General features: G+C 40.6%; 1 protein-coding gene across 4 annotated transcripts in view; it reads left to right on the top strand.

Moving 5' to 3' along the window:
- The window catches only part of mtr (5-methyltetrahydrofolate-homocysteine methyltransferase), a 103,595-nt gene that overhangs the window by 26,070 nt on the left and 57,529 nt on the right, over nucleotides 1-19,996 (top strand). For all 4 annotated transcript variants that reach the window (XM_003215846.4, XM_062975240.1, XM_062975241.1 and 1 more), the window contains 6 exons: nucleotides 4,955-5,055; nucleotides 6,281-6,342; nucleotides 8,022-8,089; nucleotides 12,322-12,401; nucleotides 14,540-14,652; nucleotides 16,364-16,504. In XM_003215846.4, coding sequence (XP_003215894.2) covers nucleotides 4,955-5,055; nucleotides 6,281-6,342; nucleotides 8,022-8,089; nucleotides 12,322-12,401; nucleotides 14,540-14,652; nucleotides 16,364-16,504 — 565 coding nt within the window. The remainder of the gene's footprint in view (nucleotides 1-4,954; nucleotides 5,056-6,280; nucleotides 6,343-8,021; nucleotides 8,090-12,321; nucleotides 12,402-14,539; nucleotides 14,653-16,363; nucleotides 16,505-19,996) is intronic.

Here is a 19,996-nt window from a genome sequence, read left to right as displayed (position 1 = left end):
ATTATTATTATTATTATTATTATTATTATATTATTATTATTATTATTATTATTATTATTTGACTGCATAACTAATCAGAAGGAGATTATATGGATTCTGTAGTCTGCATATGCATCATGAAGTTTTGCCCTAATGCGAAAACCCTAGATGTTAAATACATCTCCAGACAAGAGGAGCAGGAAAGACTTGAGGAGTCTTGGGAAAGTTAAACTATTTTTTCAGCCTCTGGAAAAGGTAAAGAAATTCAAGCAAATATTGTCAAGAGAGGTTCCCCATAAGGTCTCCATAAGTTGGAAATGACTTGAATGCCCATCACACCAACAATAATACTATAATTCTAGTCATTTATTGTCACCTTCCACATATAGCTCTGGAGAAATTAAGCATGAGACTTGGAGTGTGTGACAGAGACAGATGGGGTGTTGAAAAGAAATAAAGAAAAAGATAGAAACTTAGAGTGACAATAAGCCTGGAATGTGGGGAGGAAGCAGTGGAGGAAGCTTATAAATCAGCCTAGATAACAGCATAGGCTGAAATCTATTTCTGTATATTTTGACAAGGTAGCTATCCTTATCTTGGCTCTAGTATTTCTTCAGTAATTGATTTATAAGAAAGCGTCAGTCTTATTTTCCTCTTTGTCATGGCATGCTCCTTGATATATCCTTTCTGTTGAGGCTATCTATATACACAACTACAGGAAAGTAGAGAGAATTGATCCTTTATGCATGCAATTCTAGTTTGTCTTTCCTCAAGACAATCTGCTAGACTTATCAGCAAGATAATACAGGTTGGGGAATAGAAATCTCCCATAGTTTGAGGAGGCTGTAGTAGGGGTAGAGAGGTGGGGCAGGTGTAATTCAGGAGTAGGTTAGGCCCTGTCATTTTCAGTACCATCATGAGTTGGACCGGTGAATATTGGGGCTTTGTTGTTCAAGTGTATTATCAGAACAACTATTCTGTGATAACAATGCAAAGAGTTCTGTGCATGCTTCATGCTCGGTCAGAATGCATCTATACCAGAGTAGAAAACAATTTTACTATAGCGTTCTGGCAACTGGATCCACACTGAAAAGAAAATCCCCGGCAGTCCTAGGACCGTTAGAATGTCAAAAAATATGGAAGCCGTATGCACATCTACCCAGTAATTGCCAAGGTGTTCTGCTCATAAGCATGCCATGGTGCTGGGGATGTCAAGTTGGAGTTCTAATTGATATCAGTGCATAAATGCGTTAATTATTTCATTAGCCTCATCACAAAAACAACACGTAATAGAGAAAAATAAACTCAATGTACATTTGATGCACAACTTTGGATTTCATTTCATGTGTTGGTGAGAGAAAGAGATGGTATGTGTGTTGTGAATGAGTCTTCTGAGGCTGTGAGTGATAATGGTAGGATCAGGAGGGGAAGGAAGAATCCTTGCGAGGAGGGCTCGCTGGAAGATTTACATAGGAAGAGAGTCAGGGAGATAGATGAGGAATCTTCAGATGAGGATTTATTTGGGGAGTTGGAAGGGAATCCTGAGGTGGAAATGACTGTTGAGGACCCGGTGGTGGCAGAAGGGGTTGGCATAGACTGGGCACGGGCTCCGGAGGATCTTGGGGAGGAAACTGGGCCCATGGATGCTGAGGACGCAGGAGAGGCTTGGGTTTCTTCAGAAGCAGACCCCACATGGTCTGCCTGGAGGAATGAGGGCAATTCCACATGTGTGGACAGGGTTGGGTGTAGGCACAGTGATTTTGACTCTGATGAGGAACTTGGGACGCCTGATCCTAAGGCGTTGGCTGTTTGGAGCTCAGATTCTGATGAGGCACTTGGGACACCTGATCCTAAGGCGTTGGCTGTTTGGAGCTCAGATTCTGATGAGGCACTTGGGACACCTGATCCTAAGGCGTTGGTTGTTTGGACGCCCAAGGAAACCTAAATAAATTGGGGGGGGGGGTTTGGCCATTGTTCCTTGCGTGTGGCAAGGTGTTGTTGGGCGCCATTGGGTTTCCTGTATTTGACTCCGAAGACTGGCTTGGGACTTTGCAACCAATGTAAGTCTGATCCGGGTTATTCTACGACGGAGGACTGGAACTGTGTAGGTTTTCTGTTTGGACTGCATTGTTATTACTACAGTAGAACCCCGGTAGTCCGAGTTAAACAGGCGGACCTCAACTCGGTCAACCAGATAACTCGGATTACCAGGCTTCCTCTCTGTTGGGACGCAGGCTGGATCGGGAGGCGCTGCAAGCACCTCCCGATCCAGCCCTCGTCCCAACCACGGGGAGGCCTCTCCGTGGGGACGAAGGCTAGATCGGGAGGCGCTGCAAGTACCTCCCGATCCAGCCCTCGTCCCAACCGCGGGGAGGCCTCTCCGTGGGGACGAAGGCTGGATCGGGAGGCGCTTGCAGCACCTCCTGATCCAGCCCTCGTCCCCATGGAGAGGCCTCCCCGTGGTTGGGAGCAGCCGTGGAACGAAGGGGCTCTCCTTCACTTGGGCGGAGGCTTGGAGCCAGTGAAGCGACTCCTGCTTCCCTGGCTCCAAGCCTTCGCCAAAGGAAGAAAGCTCCTTTGTTCGGCGGGTGCTTGAAGGAAGCACCCACGGAATGAAGGGGCTCTCCCTCCCTTTGGCGGAGGCTTGGAGCCAGGGAAGCGACTCCTGCTTCCCTGGCTACAAACCTTCGCCAAAGGAACAAAGCTCCTTCGTTCGGCGGGTGCTTGAAGGAAGCACCCGCGGAATGAAGGGGCTCTCCCTCCCTTTGGCGGAGGCCTGGAGCCAGGGAAGCAACTCCCGCTTCCCTGGCTCCAAGCCTTCGCCAAAGGAAGAAAGCTCATTCGTTCACCCACCTGCCCACCCGTGCCTCGGCTCCTTCGTCACGCCGGGGCCGGCAACACCAGCGCCCGGGGTGGCGAAGGAGTCAGACGTGCATGTTGCTAGGTAGATAGCAAGCTTTCTTTTTAGTTTTCTTTTTAGTTTTGGGCTTTCTGCTGTACTCTTGGGGTTTTGGGGAGGTTTTGGGCCTTTGGGATTTCTTCCCCTGGTTTGTTTTGCCGTTTTGACTCTGCCTTGCAATTTTGAGCTGTTTTCAAGCGCTTTGGTTTTAATCCGGATTATATCTCCGGATAATCCGGATTATATTCCGGTTTGCGTTTTTGAGATTTCTTTGCTCTGAACTGTTTAATCACACTGAAGTTAAAGTGTTGTGAGCTCTCTGGACTTTGTGCTGAGCTTTTTTGAGTTATTTTTGAATAAACTATATTTGTCTATTTGGCTGGCGTCTGACCTTTGACTGTGTGTGTGTGTTTGTGTGTATAGCTAGCTACTCGCAGTTTTTATAAGAATTTGTGTTAAAAATACTTTATTATCTTTGACACAATTGTTTATTCAGATGTAATTCCCATTAAATTCCTAGATGCTTGTTCTCAGGAAAGTGTGTTAGGGATTGTTGACTTAGATTATATACACTTATAATAAGTTATATTGTATTGTTGATTCTTTTCTTTGGGAAAAAGAGTCAAGCAATATCTTTCTTTATACAGCTATTTCACATTTGCTGTGTAAGCATTCTTAGATTTAATTACTTGCAGATTGCTGCATTTGCTTCTGCCTCCTCTGCTGCCTTTTTAAAGAGAAACTTTGATAACACCAGTGCTGTGTGGGAAGATATCAAAGTGGGCCAGGCTACATATGCATTGTTTTGCTTGTTCTCTGGATTGGGTGCGAGACAAAAGGGATTGAATGGGGGAGTGGAAGGAGGGAAGAGAAAGTGATGGAATGGGATGGAGTGAGTGAGAGGAAGGAGTCCGGCTTTGCACTGGTTTTTGGAGCAGACCAAGAGTGTGATGGGGAAGAGAGGGCCAGGGCAGGTGGGCATGATGGTGATGGTGGGAGGAAGGCAAGGGCAGTGAGAGTTGCTCTACAGCAGCAGTCTTGGCAGCTCGGGACTTAATGAGGACTGCAGTCTTGTCTATAGTTAGGCTTGCCACACATTCTTGGAATTCCTTATTAAGTTCACTACTATAAGAGTGGTTACTGCAAAATCTTCCCACTGCTCTTCCCTCCTCCCACTGCTACCTCTGATGTCCTACCCCTGAGATTAAGGTCTGATTTCTTTCCCATGTTTGGTATTGATATTTTCTCACTAATAATTTCTTGAACATTGCTGGATGTTCTTTATTCACAGAAGAGAAACCTTTCCTGCATAAGAACTGAGGCAGATAATTCAATTCCACACTGTTAATGCTAGCTCTAGGCAGATGCATTCTCAAGTTTGTCTTGCCTAAAAACATTTTAAAGAGCAGGGAATTGATTTTGGAAGGGTTTTTTTTTTCAGTTTCCGCACAATTCTCTACTTTTCCTCCCTAACCTAGATTATAGTATATTCTTTTTGCCTGGTTTCTTTCAATGTCAGGCATTCAGATGTTTGTAAACAAGTTCATTTGAGAATGTGAAGAGCATGAGAATACAAATAGTTTCTCTTTGATCATTCTGTGAGTGTGGGGGAACCCAGATTTTTCAGGATCCTTAATCAAATGAGGAACCTTCACTTGAAAGAGAGTATCATCTTTTCAGAGGGTCACATACATGAAGAACTGGCAATGGTTTCATCTAACTGCCATTCCCCCCTTGTGTACATATTGTACCTTTTCTGAATAACTGTATATACTTATCCATGTATTCAATTTTTGTACATCTAGCTCACATTATATATGATCTCAGTACTGGTTATTTGTGTAGTATATGTATATCCCACTTTCCCTGGAATCCCAAGATTATATCAGTTTAGGTAATGTTGTCTTTAGCTTCAGCAAGATAGCTATGTCATTGGCTGAAAAGTATGTGTTCGTGTTTCTTAAATATGTTGCCTACATCAGGCTGACATACTAATATTTGCAGTCAATTATTTTTTGTTGTTGTTTACATAGCAGTAAACATCCGAAATATTCTGTTTGTGTTTTGGTTTTCTAGCATTGGATTAAATTGTGCTTTGGGAGCACTGGAAATGAGACCTTTCATTGAAACTATTGGGAAGTGTACAACTGCCTACATCATTTGCTATCCCAATGCAGGTAATATAAATCTAACCTTTCTGTATCAGTACAAGTCATATGTATTATCAACCACAGCATATATATTTAAACATTATCCTTTGTGTGTTTGATATAATTTAATAGTCAATATAATCATTATGCAAACAGTGCTATACAAAAACATCCAAAAATGTTGGATTATAATACCATCATATGTGGGAATTCTGTGGAAGAGAGTAAAACTACTGTTATGGCTTCTCTTGATAATTTTTATACATCTCATATCATTTATACGAAGAATGAAAGATGCCTATATAATTGCTAAATATTTCTGGACAATCCATCAGGTACTGAAGCTGGCCACATTATTTATATCATCTTTGAATATAAGGTACTATGGGCAATTTACAGTGGAAGAGATGGGACTGCTCTTCTGTCCTTGCATTCATATTATCCCTTTTCTAAATAACTGATCCATGTTCTTATACATCAATACATCATAATAAATGTGAGTTCTCAATGGTCTTTGCAATTCTTATAAATGGGTTTACCACCTATGCAAAGCCTGGCATAGAATCTTTTACAGCGGTGTAGTTTTTGGACATATTCTTGTTCTCATCCTCAGAACAGTTTGTTACTGTCAACACAATGATTTATGTTCCCAAAGAAAGTAAATTTTGCCAGCTCTGGTGATGCCTCCCTATACAGTTAGAATGCTTCTAATTTTAAGTAGTAAGATGGAAATATAAAAAATAAAATGTAAACATTTCCACTCCATATTTGTGGAAGAAGATGTCCAGCTTGTGAATGAATCTGTCAACCACATTGAAACTAATTCTGGTCACTTAAAAAGTGCAACAATTGTTTCTACACTACAGGGTGTTAATGTTTTGGTTGAGGTTTTATTGAATACATAAACAAATTTGTTTTCAAAAATAAGATAGAGACCTATGGATAATATTGAAAAGTAAATATTTTAAAGCTAAGTGATTGCCTAGGAAAGTCTATTTAAAAAAAACTAACCAAAGAATAATGTTGCTGCAGTGATGCTTTAAAATTGTTTCAAAGCAAATTACTATCCTTCTTAGAATTAAAAAAAACTTACTAAGGGTTATGCATATGAAGGATCCATATGTACGGAAATTTTGCTACATGTTGTATATAGCAAATTTATAAATGGTGTTTGACTAAAATTGTAACTTTAATAAGAGTATGTTCATGTATAGATTATAATTGAGTTAAATGTATTATAATATTTCTCTAGGTCTTCCAAACACTTTTGGTGGTTATGATGAAACACCTGAAGTGACTGCCAAACACCTTAAGGTATGGCATATAATATTGCTCCTGGTGTGTGGGAAAATCTAATTTATGTACATATACATTTTTGGAAATATTGTATTTTTGTTTCAGTTTTCTAAAAGTCTAAATTAGAGAGCCATCTGATATTTACTTAACTGAAAGTAAATCCTAGTGAATCTTTTGTAGTTCATATACAGAAGGCTGCCCTGTTTCTTAAATGCACTGGGACTTTTTTTCCAGGTAATTCTGCATAGGGATTCAATCTCTTTTTTTTCTAATAGATGCTTCAGATATCCAAGATTACCAATATCAATCACAGGGAAGGTGTGAAAATGATATGAAAATGTAACATGTGAAAAAGTTTCCCATTTGAATCACAGTCAACCAACTTGTAGCAGCATTTTATGATATAGCTCTGTGGTTACTTATAAGACAGGGCTTCGTAAGTGATATAAAATAGATACTTGTGAAGGAAATGGCTTTATTTATTTATTTGTTTATTAATTTATTGCTGTTTAATTTAATTTCTATCTTGGTACAGAACCCAGATCTATTATTTGAGGGGAGGAACTCAAGCTTTCAGTAACTATAGGAGGGAGATGCTGTTTTAATAATTGGGCTTTTATCCTAACACTTTTATCTGTTTTTGGAAGAAGGAAGAGTGATGTAAGAATTTAAGACAGGCTTAAGTGCTTCTTTCACACACACATTTTAAATATGTGGCTGATTAAAGATAGGAGTATTTAATATATATATATATATATATATATATATATATATATATATATATATATATATATACACACACACATACACATACACATACACATACACACACACATAGGCAGCTTCATTCGCCTTCATCTCAGCTAGTGGTTGTTTGAAGATTCCATGACACTATCTCAGTTTTCATTTCCTGTTACACGAATTAGGTTTCTCACCATTGTACAAGTTAGTTTGGAAATACAGAATCAAACAAAAGAGGGAAAAGGAATGAATGAAAACTCAAAAACAGCAGTTCTTAGCAATACAAACTAAAGAGAGAAGCAAAGAACATGGAATGGCTTGTGCTTCAATTGAAACCACTTAAAATCAGTCTTACGTTCAGGCTGGGGAAGGAAGTCAGTTATTATTAAGGCTGCTCTCCCCATGGGGAAAATCTCATTATGCACAAATATTGTCTCTAACCACAAAATCGTTGTAAAAAAGTATATCTGTGTCAATTACTACCAAAGTAAGCATTTCCTGTCTCCAGAAACTATGTCAAAATGCTTAGGGCTCATCCCCATTGTAACCTGTGTTTCTTGGAGGGCGGAGTTTCAAGCTTCAAAATGGCTGTTTTGGATAAATTTACTGCATTCTTATTTCTATGTGTGATTCATTATAATTTATAATTGCTTTAACCCTCCTCCGCACTTGCCCTGTTCAAAGGCGTTTTAAGAGTCAAAGATGCTTGAGAATGAAGTGAACAGGCATCTTGTTGTACGACCATTGCAACAGTGATGATTTCCAGTTTTACTGAAAAAGGCAGTGAGTGTGCCCATAGCAAGTATCCATAATGAATCAAATTTCATTTTAATTATTTTAATACCCCATAGTAATACATGAAACAATGTAACATCCTGTTTTTTCCCCCTTTAGTAAACATTAAATCCTTCTCCCTTTAACTGGTATCTAAAAGGTGATTTTTTTTTCATTTGCAGACTTTTGCATTAGATGGCTTGGTGAATATAGTTGGTGGCTGCTGTGGGACCACTCCAGCACATATCCGGTAACTTCACTTATATACTAACAGCAACCTCGCCTATATGTATGGGTGGACAATCAAGAGGTTATTAGGGCATATTGCAGTACAGTTGAAGGTTTCTACCATATTTAGACAAATTTTCATAGAACTGTTGGGTTGCAAGAGATCACAAGGGCTATCCAGTCCAATCCCCAGATGGTCATCCCATCTCTACTTTAAAAAATCTAGAAAAGGAGACTCCAACACACTCCAAGGCAACATATTCCACTGCCAAACAGCTCCATGCACTCCAACACACTCCAAGGCAACATATTCCACTGCCAAACAGCTCTATGCCTAGTCTTTGAAACAGCAGAAAACAGCCTTGATCCAGCTTCATTATGATATAATTTCAAATATTTGAAATCGGCTATCATATCAAACTTAAACTTGTCTTCCCCAAGCTAATGTACTCAGCACCCTAAGCCATTCCTCATAGGGCTTGGCTTCCAGGATTTTTACCATTTTGGTTGCCCTTCTCTGACTTGTCAATATCCTTTTTCACTTGTGCTGCCTAGGTCTGGACTTGGCGACTAGGAGCCCTAGAGACTAGGATGCAGAACAATGGCTTCAAATTACAGGAAAGAATATTCCACCTGAACATTATGAAGAAATTCCTTACTGTGAGAGAGAGCTGTTCAGCAGTGGAACTCTCTGCCCCAGAGGCTTTTAAACAGAGGCTGGATGGCCATCTGTCGAGGTGCTTTGAATGCAATTTTCCTGCTTCTTCACAGTGGGTTGGATAAATGGGCCACGAGGTCTCTTCCAACTCTGTGATTCTATGGACACAGTATTCCAGGTGAAGTCTAACCAAAATTGCATAGACTTGCACTGATATTTTTTTATCAGTCTAGACATTATACTCTCATTGGTGCATCTTAGAATCACATTGACTTTTTGAAATACCACACCACACTTTTGATTCATTTTGAGCTTGGGGTCCACTAAGATTCCTACATCCCTTTAACATCTCCTGTTGTCAATTGGTGTCACTCATTCTATTTTGGCAGGCTGGAATTTGGAGAGAAGGTGATTCATATTCTTAAGACATAATTAACACATTTTTCCTGTAGGTATTATGTGAAAATGTACCATAGGATATACTGACCTAATTCTTTGGTAGCAGTGGCTATCCCATCCTGCTGGTGTATCTCCACAGAGGTGACAGGGACAAGGGCTAACTGGCCCCCTCTCCCAGCCACCTGTGGGAGCTTTTTCACCGGATGTAGTGGTGACACCATTCATTATGTCCTTCAGAAAGTTGCATGCATGAGGCTGCTAGGAAAGGAATCTGTGGATAGAGGACTGTATATGAGGGACAAAAGCCTGTATACTGTAGCATAATCTGGAGTTGGAATAAGCAGTGCCTGAAGCAATGAGGTTTCATTATAAATAATAGTAATAATAATAATAATAATAATAATAATAATAATAATAATACTTTATTTTTCTATTCTGCCACCATCTCCCCGGAGGGACTCAGGGCGGCTAACATGGGGCTAAGCCCAACACAGAAACAAAGTATAACAATTTAAGACACATATCAATAACTAAAAACAATAGTACAACAATCAAGTAAAATAATAAGTTAAAACATAACATACAATAAAACAAAATGACCAAGCAAAATGAGGTAATGATACAAACATAAACCACTATGGATAAAAAGGGTTGAGCATAAGAAAATACACAATTTCAAGGGCTTTTGATAAAGTGCATGGACAATTGTCAGAGAGTTGGCTGGGATAAAGCGGGGTAGGATATATAGGAAGGAAAGAAAGTGCTAGAAAGTAATGTCTCAGTGTGATGACTCATGGGCCTTGTAGTCCTGTTCCTAGTACTATTGTGGCAGACGAAGAGGAAAACATGGGATTTCCGCCGTTTCAGCCAGAACCGGAGCCTCTCCACCTGGAGGATGTTTGTCCTCAAGAATGTAGCCAAACAGGCCTTGGGCAGAATTCCCCCCCGTTTTCCCGGAGGGACAATTATAATAGAGATAGGGGAGCCAGAGAGGCTAATCGCCAAAGCCTGAGAATCGCTGCCAAACAACTAGTTGATTAGGTCTGCTTCCCTTGGGAAATTCTAAGGAGTCATGCATCTGGACAGAGTTGGGTTTCACTTCTCGTTCTCTAGGGAAAGTGTTCTGTTGGCGGGAAACGAGACCCAATATAGGTGCTGGTCGCAAGGGGGACTTTGCGGAGTCAATTGTTCAGCTTGAGGAGAGAGATCGTGTGTGGACTTCGTAACCCCAGTTCCTTGTTTCCCGGATCAAGTTTCCAGCCTTGCCTTGTTTCACGGACTTCCTTGGACTCTGTTCATGTTTCATGTTTGCCTCGTTCCAAGTCTTTGATCTAGCCAAGAATCAAGTTTATTTTCCAGCCTAGTTGTCAAGCTACATTGGACCTTAAAGACTCTGTCATCCCCCACACTATTGCTTGGCAAAGTGTGTGTTTCGGTCAAGTGGATTATAACTTTGGACTCTAATATCTTATATTGGACAATACATTTCTGGACTATATTTGACCTCATCTGGAAGGTCTGCTTCTGAACTTTATTCTTCACTTGTTTTTATTGACTTTATATATTTCTATAATAAAGATATTAGATAGGTTCTGGCCTCTGTGTAAGATTATTGGTGCTCTGCAGCCTGGGTCCTGACACTCAGTGATAGGGGTCTATCAAATCGGTGGTTATTCAAACGCACGCTGGCAGAGCCATGTCTTCAGCTGTTTGATAAAGACAGAAAGGGTTGGGGCCAGTCTAATCTCCCTAGGGAGGGAATTCCAGAGCCGAGGGGCCCCTACAGAGAAGGCCCTCCCCCTCGTTCCAGCAAGCCGAGCCTGCGATAGTGACGGGAACGAGAGGAGGGCCTCCCCTGAAGATCTAAGAGATCATGCAGGCTCATAAGGGGAAAGGCGGTTGCGAAGGTAGACGGGTCCTGAACCGTACAGGGCTTTGTAGGTGATTACCTGCACCTTGAATTGGGACCAGAAAGTGACCGTCATTATACCATCCATGTGCTGGATATTGGTTGAGGAACAGCCACCAGAAATAGTTCACAAGCAGACTGCAAAGATGAGACTTGGGCCATGAACCATCTCCAGAGAATTTCGGTTCATTGTGCTTTAGGCTCGGCACCTTTTATTCATGATTCAAAGAACTTCTGTGCCAGTTATGGAGGCTGTTGATTGAGCAATGCATGACAGCACAATGTAATTAAGTTAAATAAATAATTTGTTTACTTAGAGTTGCTTTCATGAATGTTTTTCAGCACCTCCATATCTAGTTAATTGGAAATTCTCACTCTTTGGCTGATGGCAAGAGCTTAGCCATTTCCCTCTTGTAATAAAAACTGATAGGCAAGAGCTTAAAGAGTTTCTGAGCAAACACTAAGATGGAGGTGGGAGGAGGTGGAAGGAAAAAATGAAAGGTGATGGGATTATTATGGTAGGTTTTTTATATGCCTTAAGAATTTATTGAGGTAAAGAGTGGCATTACCACCCCAGAGAACGAAAAATACAGCACAGGCAATATAATGACTCTTTATTGGCTCATCCACTTCATGCTATTTGTTGACAGAAAACTTGAATAAATGATCAAAACACTGTCATTAAGAAACAATACAGAAATATAAACAAGCTCTTGTGAATGCTAAATGTAAACAAAAAACAAAGGAGGCAGCCTTCTTAAAAGTAGTCCATAAGGGACTGAGTATTGGCTTAAGTTCTGAAGTTCTAATTCTGTGGCCTTACCACTAGAGAATATATATATATATATATATATATATATATATATATATATATATATATATATATATATGTGTGTGTGTGTGTGTGTGTGTGTGTGTGTGTGTGTGTGTATATATATGTATATATATGTATATATGTATGTGTATATATATATATATATACACACACACACACACACACACACAAAAAATCATACAGCACTTCTCACAAATTTGGCTTCTACAACCAAAGATGGCAGAGGCTGTAATGTTTTTTTTTTTAATTTATTAAAGTTCTGTTAGTCCTTGTAATGTTTGCTCTCAAATGGATAGATATCTCTTCACCTGTGAGTTCCTTACTGGAAGAGTAAGAGAAGAGTAGAGCATAGTAAAAAAAAAACCCCAAAAAGAAAACATAAATGTGTTCATTTGAGTTCCTTCTTGTAAAGCTCTGTGCTATAATTGTCTCTGTTCTTGTTTTATAATACAGGGAGATTGCTGAAGCAGTAAAGGGATGCAAGCCTCGCATACCTAACTCCGCTTTCTCAGAAGGCTACATGTTGCTGTCAGGTGAGAGAACCTGATGTCTGTGCAGACATCTTGATATGCACTCGTTTGAATGTGTTCAGAATTCTTCGTGACAGCTGTTTTATTCCCCTTGGAGATATCAAATGCAAAGACAAAAATTGATGAGGTGTTACAATAGCCTCTCAGCTGTAGAGTGTACTTTGCTATTATTTGTTTATAAAGTAAAGTCTGAAATGCCAAAGAGCCAGTATGTATACTGATTTGAGTGTCATCACTCTGAAAATCAAGGTTTGAATCCCCACTTGGCCAGGAAAAACCATTGGATGACCTTAATCAAGTTGCTTTCTCTCAGGGTAAGTCTGGTTATTAAAGCCGGGGCGAACCTGGAGCTCTGGACTGGTTCCAGATATGCCAGATGCACCTGGCCAAACCCACAGTGGTATTTGACGGCATCTAGCTGATCCAGTGAGGTTGAAACCACATCTCCCTTGCTGGACCACCACATCACTTTCCATGTTGCCTCTGCCATTCTCAACTAGACACAAATCTTCATCCAGTCTCTTGGTCATTGTGGGTGCCTCTCCTAATGAACAAGCCACCTACATGACCAGCAAGAAGACAGGAGATCGCAGTGATGGTGACATGGAATGAGCTATTCCTTTTCCCAGTTCTGTTTTGCATAGCATATTGTGTGGAGTTGGACCCGTTAGAGCTGTCCAGACAATTCTGAGATACTCTGGAGTTTCTAGCAAGCCCTGGAATGTCCCCCAATTTTACCAAAGTGGGCAGAGTCAGAGTAAAGCACTAAAAGTTGGCAAACATCATAGGAGCAGTTAGTGGATTGGCCCATAGACTTGCCCTCAGCCTCAGAGGAGGCAGAAGCAAACTACTTTGTACAAATTTTGCCATAAGGTGAAATTTACCTGTCTAAACATATCTCTCCCTATTAACCATCTTGGAGATTAGGATCATCTGGGGAAGCTCTGCTCTCGGCCCCACCTCCTTCGTAGGCATGACTGGTGTGAACAAGAGACAGGGCCTTCTCAGTGGTGGCCCTCAGCTATGGAACTCTCTCCCCAGTGACATTAGATCAGCCTCCTCCCTCTTAACATTTAGAAAAAAGGTAAAAACTTGGCTGTGTGATCAGGCTTTTAGTGAATAGGGTTTTAGTGAATGACAGTTTTGAAATATATGGAATGACTATGGAAAGGCTTGTACTACGACTATGGATGGCATGATTTTTTTAATGTAATGTAATGTTTTTAAATGTTTAATATGCCTGATTTAAATCTAATTTAATTTAATTTTTTAAAATTGTATATGTTTTAAGGCATCGAATAATTGCCGCCTTGAGTCCCCTGCGGGGTAGAGAAAGGCGTGGTATAAATAGAGTAAGTAAAAGCACGCAATGACACTGCTCCAGGACTTCATGCTTACATTCTAAGTGTGGAATTGCTGGAGACTAGAATTATTATATTCATCTCATAAATTTAGATACTGATTATAATATGGGGGTGGGGATTGACTGGGCTGCTTTGGGGATTTCAAAATTAATCCTAGGAGTCACACGCAGCTTAAGGATGCACTTTGCACGCTCTTGATATACAAGGACCATCTATATAGAATGATATAAGTTTTTAATGTTGTTGTTGTTGTTGTTGATAGAATCATAGAGTTAGAAGAGACCTCATGGGCCATCCAGTCCAACCCCCTGCCAAGAAGCAGGAAATCGCATTCAAAGCACCCCCGACAGATGGCCATCCAGCCTCTGTTTTAAAGCCTCCAAAGAAGGAGCCTCCACCACAGTCTGGGGGAGAGAGTTCCACTGCCGAACAGCCCTCACAGTGAGGAAGTTCTTCCTGATGTTCAGGTGGAATCTCCTTTCTTGTAGTTTGAAGCCATTATTCCGCATCTAGTCTCCAGGGCAGCAGAAAACAAGCTTGCTCCCTCCTCCCTATGACTTCCCCTCACATGTTTGTACATGGCTATCATGTCTCCTCTTAGCCTTCTCTTCTGCAGGCTAAATATGCCCAGTTTTTTAAGCCGCTCCTCATAGGGCTTGTTCTCCAGACCTTTGATCATTTTAGTTGCCCTTCTCTGGACACATTCGAGCTTGTCAACATCTCCCTTCCCTTGTTATTCGTTTTCTTTATGCAGTACTCATAACACTTTCTTTCTAGGTCTAGAACCATTCAGGATTGGGCAGTACACCAATTTTGTCAACATTGGGGAACGCTGCAATGTTGCGGGGTCAAGAAGGTTTGCTAAGCTCATCATGGCAAACAAATATGAAGTAAGTTTACTTTAAGATGCTAGAATGGATTTGATATAATATAATCCTCCTATGTATGTAGTTTCTACTGGATAAATAACCAGGAGGTAGTTTTCCAGTTATCTGAAGTGCAGCCATTAGATATGAAATAAACAGCTTGTAATAAATTGTGAGTCCTCTTCTCTAATTGGGATGAGATAATCTAAACTACCCCTGGTGGCGCAGTGGGTTAAACCATTGAGCTACTGAGCTTGCTGACTGAAAGGTCAGCAGCTTGAATCCGGGGGAGGGGAGCTTCCTCTGTTAGTCCCAACTTCTACCAACCTAGCAGTTCGAAAACAGGCAAATTTAGATCAATAGGTACTGCTTTGGCAGGAAGGTAACGGCGCTCCATGCAGTCATTCAGGGCACATGACCTTGAAGGGGTCTATGGACAACGGCGGTTCTTCAGCTTAGAAATTGAGAGGAGCACTAACCCCCAGAGTCAGACATGACTAGACCTAATGTCAGGGGAAAACCTTTACCTTTTTAATCTAAACTAGAATCCTCATGGAGTAGCTACACAGTTTTAGGAGTTGGTGGCAGGAGGCAATAGGCCATGGGTGCTGTGAATAGGAAGGAATGAAGACACTCGATAAGTACATTGCTATCTGCCTTCTGTCAGCACTGTTATCTTGACTCTAGAGAAGGTGCAACTGCTGGCATAGTAAGAGTGATGTTTGTGTAGAAATGAGTGAAATGGATAAAGAAACGGTGTGGGTAAGAGGTCAGTCATAGGGATCGTTCATCAGTTAATGAAATAAATGTGTTCCCGGCCATTGCTTTTTAGATGTAATATTTGGTACCAGCAGTAGAAAGAATAGGGTTGATTCCAATGTCACAAAAAAGAGAGGCAGTTCAACATATTCCAGCAATTTTTAAATTCAAAAGTAGGAGCATGCACATGTGAATTGAACAACCAGATCAGGTAAACTTTGCATTAAAAACATTTTGAACCTTCTGGAGACCACCTGAAGGCCTTTTCTAGGGATTACTTTTTCTTTTATTAGAAGGCTTTATTGTTGTGATTTCTGTTTGGGTGCCCAGACTTGCTAGTGGTAACTGGTGATACAGCCTTATCTCCCCCCTTGCTTTCTTCTGCTGTTGATGCATACTCAGTAATGCATGAAGCAGCTGTTGAGCTTGGCTGTATCTTGGATCAACTATAAAGGAATACTAGTCAATCTTATTTCCATTTGTAATTGAATTGCTCACTGCAGACATGATGGTGCAACCTATCAGTAAAAGCCTGAGATCATTTGGGAGTCTCTAAGCCTACTGATAATTGCACCCATTACTACTGTGTTGCTAGATTTGCTGTTGCTGAGTTGCCCAATGGGATGGGAACATATGCTGAACAAATGTAGTCACACTGTTATAAATAATACTGGAGCAGTGTGGGAGGAGGCCATGGAGAAGCAGCCTCCACACTACTGTGGTAATGTGTCAATTGGAGCTCTACAGGAAGAAAAATAGGACTGTTTCAGGCCAATTGTAAGCTTGAGGGCAAATTAAAATTTTGTACGTTGCTTTGAGTGTGTTTGTAGCTAAGGAGGAGATAAAGATTCTCTAAATAAAAATAGTTTGAGCTTTATTCTCTATCAACGACAACCCCGGAATACATCAGAAGGAGATAAAGGTATTTGTGTGAAGACTAACTACTTTTTTGTTATGATTTTGTGATCAATTGTAGGAAGCACTGAGTGTAGCCAAGGCCCAAGTGGAGATGGGAGCTCAAATCTTGGATATCAATATGGACGATGGCATGTTAGATGGGCCAAGTGCCATGGCTAGATTCTGCAACTACATTGCTTCGGAACCTGATATTGCTAAGGTTGTATTGTACAGCTTCTAGTGTCTCGTATAATATTTGTGCATGTAGTAGAGGGCGAAGATTTTTTTTTTTTTTGCAAAAAAGTACAGACAGCCCCAAGTTACACACATCTGACTTATAAATGACTCATAGTTAAGAATGGGGGTAAGACAACAGGCAGTGAGAGAAATGTACTCCTAGGAAGGGAAGTTCACTCCAGAAAGTGTTCTCATGGGGGAAAGGTGTCTTCATTGAAGCTTTCTCACCAATCTTTGTATCCACAAAAAGTCAAATTTGTCAAAATTCAATTGTCACAGGGACAGAAAGTGATGTGAAATCTTCTGAATAGGGGCACAGACAGTAAAACAAACACCACATGGAGGGTTGCATTTCTCACCTGTTACAGCAGTCCCTTGGTATTAAAAACAGTTTTCATGCTGCTGCTGAAATGAGTGCCCTTGGAAAGCAGGATTGTTGCTTTTTTCCTTCTGAAGCAGATGAGTTCTTTCACAGTTATAATGCAGAGTGTTTGCTCTGAAAGGTACTAAATTAAAAGCCAACCAACCAGTAAATCCTCCCCCCTTAAAATGATATATAGTGTGTGGGGATGTGTGATGTGATATATACCTGGCAGTAGAATTAGAGAGCTGCTATCACTCGCTTGTTTATTTTTGTATCTCATTGTGGCCTTTGATTGCATTGAATTCAAGAGGTGTAATATTCTCAGTCTTACATAAAGAAGGCAAAGCTTGCCTTGAAAATGTAATCAATCCTTAGTTAATTTTGATATAATGTTAGAACTATGGCTTGGTGTTACATAGTTAACTCTGTCAAACCTTGAAGAGTGAATCTCACTTAATCAGGACCCACAAATTGCAGTTTTGAAGATAGGTAAGCAATATCTTAGTGCACCAGACAGGAAGGAGAATATCTCTCTCTTGCAGCCAGACAGTGACTGAATCAGCATCAAAATCTTTCTTTTTTAAATGAAATTAATGGAGCTTGAGTGTGAACAACCCAATTCACTTTCCTACCAGTGCACTCTTCTAATATACTTGTGCATTCTAATATCACTAGAAGAATTCATAGGCTAATGACTGTTTGTTTTTCTGGTGGTCATGAGCATTAGGGAACTAGCTGCCACCTCTGGCAGTGTGAGATGGATATGAAGAAAAGCAAGAAATGAAATTGTCATTGAAGGAATGTACCTTTTCTTATTAGTTTTTGCCTGAAATCTTTTTTCTTTTTGGCCATCCAACTGGTGCATGCCATTTGGAATTTGGCATGAAAATGATGTGCTCACTGTTCTCTCTTTGGCTGTACCTTTTTAATGTCCTTCATAAATCTCAATATCTCTGCCAGCCTAATATTGATGTAACTGGCAAGAAGTGTTTTCAGAGGATATTATGCAAAAAGCATCTCAAAATGAGCTCTTGGAAGGCAGTATAATATGTGTCCATATTCAGTACAGACATGCTGTGAACTATTATAGTGTCTTCCATTTAATACATGTGTCAAACTCAAGACCTGCGGGCTGAATCTGGCCCATTGTGCCATTTTATGTGGCCCTCCAAGCACCCTTTCAACCTAGTCCTGTATTCGTCATCATTAGACATCATGATTGGAGCTGATGGGATTGGGAATATTGCAGTTTGCTGTTTAGTCAGGAGAGTGGTGTTTGAATTTAGCTATGATGATCTGACTTTAAAATGTCCTTTAACCCCATCTTCAGAGCCACAAGTGCTGTTGCATTGTAGTTCCCATTATGCCAATCAAATTCCCAATCGAAACTCATGGGAGTTGTCATTTAATACCATCTGGGGACCCAAACTGTAAAAATTAAAGACTGCTATGTATGTATGTATGTATGTATGTATGTATGTATATAGTTGGCCTTCTGTATCTATGGATTCTCTGTCCATGGATTCAGCGGCTCTTTGAAGGCAATCATAAGGCTGGTGTGGCTCTCCATGAAAATGAGTTTGATACCCCTGCTTTAATAGAAATCAAAGTTGAGTCTTCCTCTTTCTTGGTGACTCTGTGTTAATACTTTCTCTTCTCATCTCTGAGATAAGGTTGTTTATTTAAATGTTTTTGTTTCCCCTTAGTGTTTTGAATGAAAAGACTCTCAGAGAAACTAATAAGGGTGAAGAAAAAATGTAATCCCTGTCCACAGATTTGCAGATAAAAAGAAGTATCATGAAATAAAAAGGGTCTGGGAAGGAGGAAAGAAAACAAAGGAATTAGATTCTTAGTGGCAAAATTAAGCAAGTCATGGAGTAGGTTGGAAGACTGCTGGTGACTTCAACAGTGATAGGCATTAGCTCAAATGAGAGGGCTTCTCTGTGGAATTGTATGCAGACAGAAAATGAGAGATCTATGTGCTGCCTTTGAAAGTGCAGGCCCAGAGTATTCTGGCTTCTTACCATCACTTCACATGGGGCAATTTTGCCCTGTTTTGCTGCTTTGCTTCACAGCAAGGATGGGGCCTGCTGTGCACCCTCACACGACGCACAACAGGCCTTGCCCACTTTTCTCCCAAAGTTGGGGGGAAATGCCAAAAGGCGCTTCTTCCACAACTATGGGGAAGAAAGTGTATTTTGGGTAGCTGCAATGAAGCTACCCACACTTTCCTTCCCATTTTCTTGTGTGATGGAGGAAAGGGTGGTGGGGCAACATGCGTTGCTGCCCTTTCTGCCATCTGATGATTGCCCAGCCCGAAAGGGCCATGTGAAAAGGTCATTGGCTGATTGAAAAGTAGACCTTAAGGCATACCACACATTACTCTAGTGTGGTAAGGATAGATTTTTCTGGTGTCTGCTGGTACAGTGACAAAATAAACTGTGTCATGCCATAAGGGATGGGCTGTGGCGCAGCTGGCTAGTAACCAGCTGCAATAAATCATTACTGACCGAGAGGTCATGAGTTCGAAGCCCCCGACCATTAAATAGCCCAGCTTGCTGTTTACCTAAGCAGCCCGAAAGACAGCTGCATCTGTCAACTAGGAAATTTAGGTACGCTTCATGCGGGAGGCTAATTTAACTAATTTACAACACCATAAAACTGCCAGCACGTGGAAAGGAATGAGGAAGTACAGCACTCAGTGTCACTCGTGGATAATGAAGCAATAGCTCCCCCTGTGGCTGGAATTGAGCATACTCTCATGAAGCTGGAAATGTTAAAAAATTGCCTCTGTGTGTGTCTATACTGTATGTTGTTTGTCTGATGGCATTGAATGTTTGCCATATATATCTTCATTGTAATCTGCCCTGAGTCCCCTTCGGGGTGAGAAGGGCAGAATATAAATACTGTAAATAAATAAATAAATAAATAAATATCTCCTACTTTATTTCTGTGGTCATAGCATACATCAACTCTTAGGAATGCTATCTGGGAACTTCAAGTCATGAATACAAAGTTGCATATAATTGCTAAGTAATTCTGAGTTATCTCTATCAACTATGCACATGAAATTTACAATTTTTTGTCCTGCCTCCTCTCTTCCAACGACAT

Source organism: Anolis carolinensis, chromosome 1 (assembly GCF_035594765.1).
Source record: "Anolis carolinensis isolate JA03-04 chromosome 1, rAnoCar3.1.pri, whole genome shotgun sequence".
Taxonomy (NCBI): Eukaryota; Metazoa; Chordata; class Lepidosauria; order Squamata; family Dactyloidae; genus Anolis; species Anolis carolinensis.
The sequence above is the reverse complement of the archived record's forward strand: the minus strand, read 5'-3'. Positions and strand labels throughout refer to the sequence as shown.